Below are 10,699 nucleotides of genomic sequence, written 5' to 3' on the forward strand. Positions count from 1 at the left end.
TGGGAATTTATAATTTACACAGAATTATACAAAACATAAATCAAGTAAAGAAAAATGCATGTCATTATACAAATAGAAAAATAACAAGGTGTCGGAGCCCATAAAACTGGATAGGAAAACAATAAACCAATTTTCTGAAAATACTGGAAGTATATGAAATAGTTTTTACATATCATGTGGATCATATTAACATATTTTTACTGCATGACAAATGTTTTTTTTTTTTTTTTTTTTTCATTTCTCAAGAGATTAAAATTGTGTACGGTGATATGAATTGAATTTGTTAATACACAAATAAGTACCTGTAATGTACGCATTTTCCCACACATAAATACTATATAAACTCCATGCCAAACATATACTTGCCTCAAAAGCGATTCATTTTATACTGTTATATCAATATTTCAGTAATTATTCAGATCAAATTTACATTGTTATTTCAGATTCAAATACAAATCATTGCAGTTTTGTGCTTTAAAACTTTATATTGCATTTATTTGAAATTTTTTTTAAGCCTATTTGATTTCACTTAACAAGATGACAATTCACAGGCCTGGTAGCCACTAATCTAAGTAAATAATGCTGTTTCCTTTTTCTCCCATTTTCTGGTTTATTTTTACTACTTTTGAGCTTCAATTGTATTTTTAGTCTTACTGCTAGTATCTGATGGCTTTCTTCTACACAGTTGGTATTTGAAGATGGTGTGTTGTATGAACAGTTCACAAGTGGATTCACAGTTCTGTATACAATCCTGTTTTTTGTGTGTCTGTAGCTATCCGTACAGTGAGGACAGCAGTCAGGGAAAGCAGTACATGAATACGCGATGCCCTGCCTGGTGTGACCGCATCCTCATGTCATCTTCTGCCAAAGACCTGGTTGCAAAGGTCAGTCCAGCCTAAATTAAATGTTCTTTTGCACAACAACTTTTCTGCTTAGAACATAGAATGAAAGTTTAGTCTTACCAGTTATTGGCTTCATTATTCTAGTTTCATCTATCAACTTTTTCACATTTCTAGCCCTGTTCTCGACATCTCGTACCGGTAGGTTATACTGTGCCAGAGCCACAGATGGAGCGGGTGCTGAATATGTAAACTTTCATCTGCCATGCAAAGCTTACTGTCCACATTGGCAGAATATACAGGCCTGTTCTCATAGAGTGCCAGGCATGCATGTCTGCTTTATAAAGCTTCATAAGTCTCCATCGAGCTGGGCAGATCTTTGTTACTCTGGCTGCTCTTTCTGAGTCAACTTGCAGCCAGCCAGGTCAAGAGCTGCTTTCAGCTGTACTAGAACAGTAAACTCTTTTTCTCTCTTTTTTTTTTATCCTTCTTTCTCTACAATGGCATTACATTCACTTCATGTGATCTGCTCAAAAGTGTACCTTGAGATGGAAGGCTCTTTGCACCTGTTGTTTCTAAGCACCACAAATTATTTCTAAAAAATATAATAAAAGCCTTTAGGGAAAATAGTTGATAATTAGAAAAATTAAAAAATCTGTCAAAAGCAGCCCAATAAACATAAAAAAAATCAATATTTAGCAGTCAGTGTTTTATTATTTTTATATATATATATATATATATATATAATACTATCATACTCTCAGAGTGTTTGATAATTTACTCTTATACTGTGGCAGATTGTGTGGTTAAATATGAGCTGCCTAATGTACTGATTTTAACTAACGTAGGCTAAATATCCAAGTCTAAGACTAGAAAATCAACCCCGGTATGAAATAAGCACAAAGCAAAGTGGTTTAAGTGAATAGATCACAGGAACCAACTGACCCCATTCAGACCTGTACTGACTACTAACATGAGACAGATGTTCATACCAAGTCTGAATGTAGTGTCTGCCATTTCATCTTTAACTCTGTTTGCCTTCTTGTCTTGATCTCAAGCATTTCTTTCAGTTGAATAGAAGAAATAGAGCAGCTTTGCCACCGATGTTTGGCAGGAGTCAAGTAACAGGAATTGATTTTTCTTTATTCCATGCTAATTGCCCTTTTTTGGTATGTTACTGCATAATTAACGCTCCCCAATCACATAAGTACTTTCAACCGGAGGTGATCTATTAATATCAAATTAACTCATTTCCTAATTAAAAAAAGTGTCCTAAACTGACCCAAATAAATCTAATCTAAGAACCTTAGAGCTAGTTTATACTGTGTATTTACTACTAATATTTACTATTAGAATTGTACTTACTGCTGTAGTGACTGCTGATTATCAGTTGTGTTTTCTGGCTCCAGTTAATTCAGATGTATATTTTTTATTTATGAATATATGTGGAATAACGTAATAGTGTTTTATGACCTTGGTTTAAATTATATTATTTTTAAATGTATTGTTTTATGATATTCTGTTTATACAACACTATATTTGGCCATAATAATAATGGACCTTAAGAATATTAGTCTTTTAGACTGCTTTTTCCTCCTTACACACAAAATGGACAACCCTTTATAGAAAGATGCATGCAAAACACCAGCCAGTTAACACCACATTTTGTTTTCTTAATCCCCATTAAGGAACTCAAGCACACTTCATTAGTAGTCTATTTAGATATCCTTTATTAGATTACAGAAGCTAATGGATGGAGAGTCTTTCTCGTCGTTTTGTTCTTATTTTTCCCCCTTAAGTTCTCTTTCCTTTTTTAATCTCCTAATTTCTCCTGAATTTTATCTTCTTTATCCTTCAGTGTCGTTTCCTCTTTCTTTCTTTCTTTCTTTCTTTCTTTCTTTCTCATTCATATTCTTTCCCTATGTATCTCTCCCGCTTTCAAAGACAGAAGTGGTACAGATTGTTGAGACATGGACCCGTAAACAGAGCTGTGCAAAGCGTCATCGATCATGCCGTGCTCCGTTAGCTCTGTGCCGTGTTATTTTCTGCTTGCCGAGCCCTAACACGCTGAAGGTTTGCCTGCAGCGGCGGGTTGAGGAGCTTCCACGCTCTGCACCGTAATCAAGGCTCGGTGAAGCGTGCTCGTCACCGCGGCCCTGGCCCCTACCGTAATTTGTTTATGTCTGAAGATTACGCAGGCCGAAAATCCACAATTTTATGCTGCCTTTGTAAATTATCAAGTATCTTTTTGATGAATGTATCCGTGCCGCTGGTAGCAAAACCCCCTAGCGCACAAATTGGAATGTTGTTATGTAGCCTGAGATGGAAAGATAGCATGTGTGTGTTTGGGGAGTGTGTGCTTTTTTGTGTTATCAGTTCGTAGTGCAAGGATGACCTGTATGCTTCTGAATTATTGGTTTGAAGTTCATTCAGAATACATTTTGTGCTTGAAAAGCCCTAAAGGTTTTTTTTTTTTTCCCTTGCACTCCTATTCAGCACACCTCTGCATTCCCAGATAGGTCGACTGTAATGCTCAGAGTTGGAAGGTGTATATTAAAAAGCTTTTAGTTCAGGTTAAAAAACGTAATCTAGACTATATAAGATGTTTCTGTTGTTTGATTGTATAGAACTGTCAGTGATGGAATACCTGCTATAACACATTGCTAAGATTTTGTTTTTCTACGAAAATATTAATTTTCTTTATAGACGTGGTGAATTTTGAGTATGGATGTATTTTTACTCAATTTATAGGAACACCTTTAGCCTATTATTAGTACTAATCTAATCGGCCAATCATTGTGGCAGCAATGCATAAAATTGGCCCAGCAGATGCAGGCAATTCTCATGTCATGCACCACAACAATGAAAATTATCTCAGTTATATAGACAGTGGCATTAATGTTGGCACCAAGATTGGTGGTTGGTGTATTTCCCTAATCACTGATCTCCTGTGATTTTTAAATTCTAATGTTTACTCAAATTGGTGTAAAAAAAAAAAAAATTTCAGTTGCAGTTCTGAATAAAGAAATGCCATGTTGGTGAGAAATTGTGGGGACCAGAAAAGCATTTCAGAAGGCACATGTCGAACCTTGAGGAGGATGGATTACATTAGCAAAAATCCATGTAGGGTTCTACTTCTGTCAGCCAAGAACAGAAAACTGAGTCTGAAGTCCAATAGAACTTTGGGATACGGAAGAAACTGGAGATTCACAGCATAAAAGTTCGCCTGAAATATCTTAAAAATTGTGAGATGTAAACCAGGACCTGAATCATTGTCTCTTAAAATTTATTTTTTAATTTTAAAATCTAAGAAATGTTTACATACCACAAAGGTATGTTTGTTGGAATTAAGGAAAGGAGAATATTATCCAATTTTAGTATTATGTTTCTAATAAAGTGTTCTTATTTGGTTTAACTGCACGCAGTACCTGTTCAAATACATGCTCCATTCTATTTATAATGATTAATATTTTGTTTATAAATTACTTTTTGCTTAACCTGATTTAATTAATGATCTGGTTCAGTGGTCTCACCAGCTGTTTGCTGGAAACCACCACATATGTTAACCGAAAACAATAATAAGGATAATACAGAAAACTGAAAATCAATTGCACTGCCATATTTTTTTATTAGTATAAATAGCAGTGACGATGATGAACAGGATTAGAAACGAGTTTATTAGAGGGACAGCGCATGTGGGACGTTTTGGGGAGAAAGTCAGGGAGGCGAGATTGAGATGGTTTGAAAAAGTGCAGAGGAGGGACATGGGGTATATCGGTTGGAGAATGCTGAGGATGGAGCCACCAGAAAGAGGGAGGCTAAGGAGGAGGTTTATGGATGTGGTGAGGGAAGACATGAAGGTAGTTGGTTTGAAAGAGGCAGATGTAGAGGACAGGGGGGTGTGGAGACGGATAATCTGCTGTGGTGACCCTAAAGGGAGAAGCCGAAAAAAGAAGAACAGAAGTATCAATGTATGTACTTATGCAGGTGTCAGTGCTGAGAGTTAATAATAAATTGCTGTCTTTAATCTTTTTGAGACATTTCTGACACATTTTTTGGTGGCTGAAATTGTATTTCCAGTGTCTGGGAATTCATCAAATGTATTTATTAAAATTTAATCACCTGTGCTGAAACATAAAAGGTGTTATGTGAATGTGTACTATACTTTATAACAATACTTTTCCCTTTTTTCCACCCCCATTAAAAACATTTTTTCCCAGTTGAAATATGCTTATGTGGTTTGTGTGTGTGTGTCTGTGTGTGTCTGTGTGTGTCTGTGTGTGTCTGTGTGTGTCTGTGTGTGTGTGTGTGTGTGTGTGTGTGTGTGTATACTGTACTTCACAATATTCTGAGCTACTTTAGAATTAATTTGGGCAAATATAATATCTACTATATTTGAGGACTTATGTCAACTGTTTGTTCAAATTGTAAAGGCTTCAGGGTAAATTAAGGAAATGTAATTTGTTTGTTCTTGTTTTTGCTTATTGTTTACAGCCAGAGACTGAGGAGAAGTCGATAATATACGACAATATAGGACCTAATGTCTGTATGGGGGACCACAAGGTATGTAGCCCCATCTTTGTGAAGCATCTGTGTGAGAGTATAACATGAGAGCATTGCATTTGTCTGACTCCTAATTCTGAATTAGTGTGTGGGTGTGGGAGTCTCAGAATCTGTGTATCTGACTAGGAGAGATTCTGTCTCTCTGATTTGGAAAATCTGTATGCCTGACTGGAAAGGAGGCTGTGTGCCTGGCTGGGAGGGAGTCTGTATGCCCGACTGGGTGGGAGTCTGTGTGCCTGACTGGGATTGAGGCTGTGTGCCTGGCTGGGAGGGAGTCTGTATGCCTGGCTGGGAGGGAGTCTGTATGCCTGGCTGGGAGGGAGTCTGTATGCCTGGCTGGGAGGGAGTCTGTGTGCCTGGCTGGGAGGGAGTCTGTATGCCTGGCTGGGAGGGAGTCTGTATGCCTGGCTGGGAGGGAGTCTGTGTGCCTGGCTGGGAGGGAGTCTGTATGCCTGGCTGGAAGGGAGTCGGTATGCCTGACTGGGAGGGAGTCTGTGTGCCTGACTGGGAGAGAGTCTGTGTGCCTGACTGGGAAGAGAGTCTGTGTGGCTGACTGGGAAGAGAGTCTGTGTGGCTGACTGGGAGGGAGTCTGTGTGCCTGACTGGGAGGGAGTCTGTGTGCCTGACTGGGAGGGAGTCTGTGTGCCTGACTGGGAGGGAGTCTGTGTGCCTGACTGGGAGGGAGTCTATGTGTCTGGCTAGGAGGGAGTCTTTGTCTGACAGGAGATGAGTCTATGTGCCTGACTAAGGGTCTACAAGTCTATGGCCGAGAGTTTGGCTGAAATTACATGGCTGTGATTGTGTGTCTTGGTAGTCTTGACTATAAATGATTTAATTTCTGTATTTTGTTTGTCATATAATAAATGCACATTGAGTTTGCCAGTTAAGCTTAACATTTTTGCTTCCTAAAAATGAAAGACGGAAAACAAATGGTAAGCAGAAACAGTTTACAGAAAAGATTCATCTCCATCTACACTTGATTAACCTCATTATGTCATCCTGATGAGCCTGAATTACACTCGCCTCCTAAACATCTGCCATCTTATCCAAAGAAGTTTTATCTAACATGGTGACATTAACAGTGTTACACTTAATGACACTTTAATGTAGCAAAATGTTGATATTCATTGGAAAGTCACCAGTTAAATATCTATTGTATATAAGCCCAAATTGTGCATGGAGATCGTGAGAGCTCTCTATGTGCTGAATATTTGTGTGTATGTGTGTGTATATAAGATAAAGTCAGGTCACGATGAGTAGTTTTGCATGAGCCATTAACAGCACAGTCACCTTTGTTTTAGATATAAGTAAAGGCTAAATGTATCCTATGTGGAAAAGAAAGGACGAACTGTAACTGATTCCTTTTTTTTCTATTTTTTTGTTTGTGTGTATGTTTTTTCAGCCTGTTTTCCTGTCCTTTCGATTAACCACAGGGGCAGGTAAACCTAATGCAAATAAGCACAAGTGTTGTGTCATGCAGTGATGTGGTAAATATTTTTACTTTCATTATTTTTTTTTTCCCATATTTTTTTTTATCACCTCATAATATGAGTTTTAGCAGTTTGGAATGGCCATGTGTGATTTCTTATTGTGTGTGTGTGTGTGTGTGTGTGTGTGTGTGTGTGTGTGTGTGTGTGTGTGTGTGTTGTGTTGTGTTTTAATTGGCTAGATATATGCTGCCAAAGAATGGAGGGGATTTCACCACAAGCGACCCTGTGAGACACTCGGAGACAGCTGGACACACACACACACACACACACACACACACACACACACACACACACACACACACACACACACACACACACACACACTCACTTTCTCTCGCGCACTCAGAAAACCGTGATAAGACTTTTCAGCAGGACTGACCAGTCGTAGTGAAACAAGTGCAAGCCATCACACCGATTGAAATGGCAGCATGTGCCAAAGAGTGATTTAAGATTCAGGAACACACACCGAACGTCAAGCACACTCACACATGCACAGCTCATGCCGCTCTCCTCTCTTTCGTTTTGGACATTTTTCCTGCAACCTTCTCCCAAAACACCAACACAGCGACAAACAACGTAAAGGACAACTCTTCTTCTATGACATAGCCTTGTTGGGGAAAAAAAAAACTCTAATAGAAAATCAGAAGTACTACATATTTTAAAGACAATACTTGCGATTTTTAGAATATGCCTCTACATTATAGAAGATACTTCCATATCTTATGTAAGAAGTTTTAAGATGTGCAATGCAAAAAAAATATGTTGTATATGTATAGTGTTAGGTTTATTTGTACATTGGATTATTATATAGTGGTGTTGATGTTTTTTTTTTTTTTTTTTAGTGCCTCTTTTGTTTCTCTTTTGGCGAGCTTGTGCGGTCTCTCTGTTGGATTAGATTAGGGGGTTTTTTTGTTTGTTTTTTTAAGTTCATTTCAACATTCATCAGTTGGCTTTATTTGCCTTTCCTTTTTTTTTCCTTCCTTATGCTCTTTTGATTTGTCGTTGCTGACTCGTGTGCCCAGAACACACTGCCATGTTTCTGACAGCCACAATGTCTCATTTTATATACTGTACTTTTTAAAGAGATGCTAATTTATGATTCTTACCAAAATGATTACACTGAGGTATGGATAGACGCCTGCCGCATGTCCGCTGAACCGTTTGAATAGTTATAGTTATATATATTATAACACACGTCATCTGAAGTGCACCTTTTTCGGCAGTCATATGATTTTCACGTAGCCTATTTGAGCTATTTTAACCAGTGTCATAGGCCATGCAAGTAGCTATATAAGATATTGTTTCATATAGCAGTCTCACTCGTTTATTGCATTATTATTCTTATCCTAACTTATTTCTGTGTAATGATTTGGTTCTGAATGTGATATTTTAGATAGGCTTGGGTATCTTTAAAAAGAAATGTAAACTTTTTTTTGTTTGTTTGTTTGTTTAAGGATTTTGTTTGTTCGTTTGTTTCGTTTCGTTACGGCGTCATGGTGCCAAGTATTGTACACAGCATACAAGTGTGTGTTAAGAGTTTGTGCAGTCGATAAGAGGAAACCTGGTCGCTGTGAACTGAGGACCATTCGAAGTGAATAGAGTGCCAAAGTAGGCCGCGACGCTGCTTTGAGACACCCTTCATTAGTGCGGTTTAGGACGCGGCCTGAAGTGCTCCGTCTATTTCACCATTAATCCGCTCTGGCGCTGTAAAATGGCGATTAGCAGCCGGCCGACATTTCCTCATATCGATTATAATTTAGTACACTACATAGTTCACAGGCCGTGTGAAGCAGGTAGTTTGATATTTGGATTTTTTTTTTCTCCTCATTTCAATCACCGTTAAGTGAGAATCAATTTGCAAACTACATGTCGTCTTTAAAGAGTAGCTTCCCAAACTGGCATAGCCTACTAAATAGTGCTCTTGTAGTGGGAAATGTGAAACTTTAACATTGCAGGCCTGTTTATTTGCATTGTTGTTGTTTTTGTTTTTTGAGGGAAGGAGGGATAAGGCGTTATATAGACGACACGAATGTACTTTTGTTAGCCAAAAAATCTTCCACGTACATCATTTTAGCAGGAAGCTACTATTTAGTAAGGTAGTATGCCTTTTTGGGCGCTGCTCAAGATCCTTTTCTCCTTCCTGCCGGTCACGTGATGCGGTGTGTTCCCTCTGTACTAGCAGATAGAGATTGAGCTCCATGGGTGGCCTGGCCTCTTCAAGCAATAAAACCATTGGATCTGAACAAACTCAGTGTGTGTCATTACTGACCTGCATTTCTATCAGGAACAGGAGCATCGAATAGTTTACTACCATCAGTGTTTGCTGATAAGACACTAAGATATTTGTATTATTAGAGACTTTCCGATAAATATGATGTCTTCTTTTAATGTCTAGTGATCAAATTATGAAAACCTGTACCACGTTCCCTTACACGCTCCCACTGTGTTTGCGGTTTTATCTCCGCCCAACTTGGCACAATCATTTTGTCGGGTTTTTTTTTTTCATATCATTACAATTATTGTTTCCTGAATGTGTCATTATGATACACGTTATATATATTTTTTTTATCCCAGACCACACTTGTGGAGAACAACAATGGAGACGCGCGAGAGCAAAACTTTAATGATCGATAATTGAGTTTCTAGATCTGCATTCAGGGATTTTATTTCAGTGTTTATTTTTTATTTCCGTTTACTACAAATAAACAGAAGTACTAAGTGAAATGTTGATTCTTGTTGGATTTACTTAAAAATAACGTTGACAGATTTATGGCAGACTGGGGTTTTCCTGGTTAAACAATTAAGTCTATCATGTAGCAAAAAAAATAATATAGTTCTATTATTTAACATGTACAATTACTTATCAAAAATGGGTTGTAATATCTATTTATTTGAAAGTATTATATTAATGCAATATATATAATCAGATTGATATTAACTGTTTCGTAATATTTTTTATTTTGTATTATTATAGAGACCCCGAACTAAAATCAGATTATACCGAGTGCCCAAAGCACATCATCACGACCTGTCACATAATCAACAATTAGAATTATTGGAAAACACAAAAATACTAGAAAGAACTTATGAAGAAATGTTTTCTGTATAAATACACAACTAACGCGGACATGCTGGCTTTAGTCATCGCTAACAATTATTTTGATTAATTGTTTTCTTTACAGCAGCTCCTGTATCCAGTCTGACACTTTGGAGTTGAAACAAATAGTTGTGCATTCGTGTGGGGATAATAAAACCTAAAAATATCCAGGGATTATAACGAGTCCACTGGAACACAATGGATGTAACTGAAATAAAGTGCATGAAATTCAGATACTGCAGTACTAATTTCTCTTTTTCATTTTTAAGAATAAGTAATATCTTTGTTGAAAACATATTTGCATATAATTTGTTTAACGGGTTTTACTAAAATATTTGTATCTATTAAATTCTTTCTTTTTATATTAAAGCGCAGTTCCAGTTTCACTGAAGCATTTTGCATTTAACCGATTCATAACAACACCAAAAAACCCACTAATTCTGATCATCTTACTTCTCAAAATTAAACCAATTTTTGTTTAGCATCTATTACAAGCTGATCTATTTATTAATGCAAACTGCTTATTATTCTCTAAAGTGGAATGAAAACCAATTCGTCAGCTGTAATTGTGCGTGTAGCCATTTCTAGAGTCACACTACAATCATTCATTGGTCTTTTGCTGATACTTTGTTTTGCTCTCAAATCAAGAGACACCAAAATGTGAAATGTATTCTTGTTCCTCACTTAGGAAATAAAATATTGAGACATAA

The 10,699-nt window shown here is 37.2% G+C and overlaps 1 protein-coding gene across 1 annotated transcript in view; it reads left to right on the plus strand.

Moving 5' to 3' along the window:
• inpp5a (inositol polyphosphate-5-phosphatase A) overlaps window positions 1-9,139 on the plus strand; it is a 150,578-nt gene extending 141,439 nt beyond the window's left edge. Inside the window, exons 13-16 of the mRNA XM_083538441.1 lie at window positions 773-884; window positions 5,334-5,402; window positions 6,805-6,889; window positions 7,072-9,139. Coding sequence (XP_083394567.1) covers window positions 773-884; window positions 5,334-5,402; window positions 6,805-6,885 — 262 coding nt within the window. The 3' untranslated portion in view covers window positions 6,886-6,889; window positions 7,072-9,139. The remainder of the gene's footprint in view (window positions 1-772; window positions 885-5,333; window positions 5,403-6,804; window positions 6,890-7,071) is intronic.
• The last annotated feature ends 1,560 nt before the right edge of the window (window positions 9,140-10,699 follow it).

The sequence above is a fragment of the Silurus aristotelis genome (genome assembly GCF_946808225.1).
Source record: "Silurus aristotelis genome assembly, chromosome: 4".
NCBI classification, from domain to species: Eukaryota; Metazoa; Chordata; class Actinopteri; order Siluriformes; family Siluridae; genus Silurus; species Silurus aristotelis.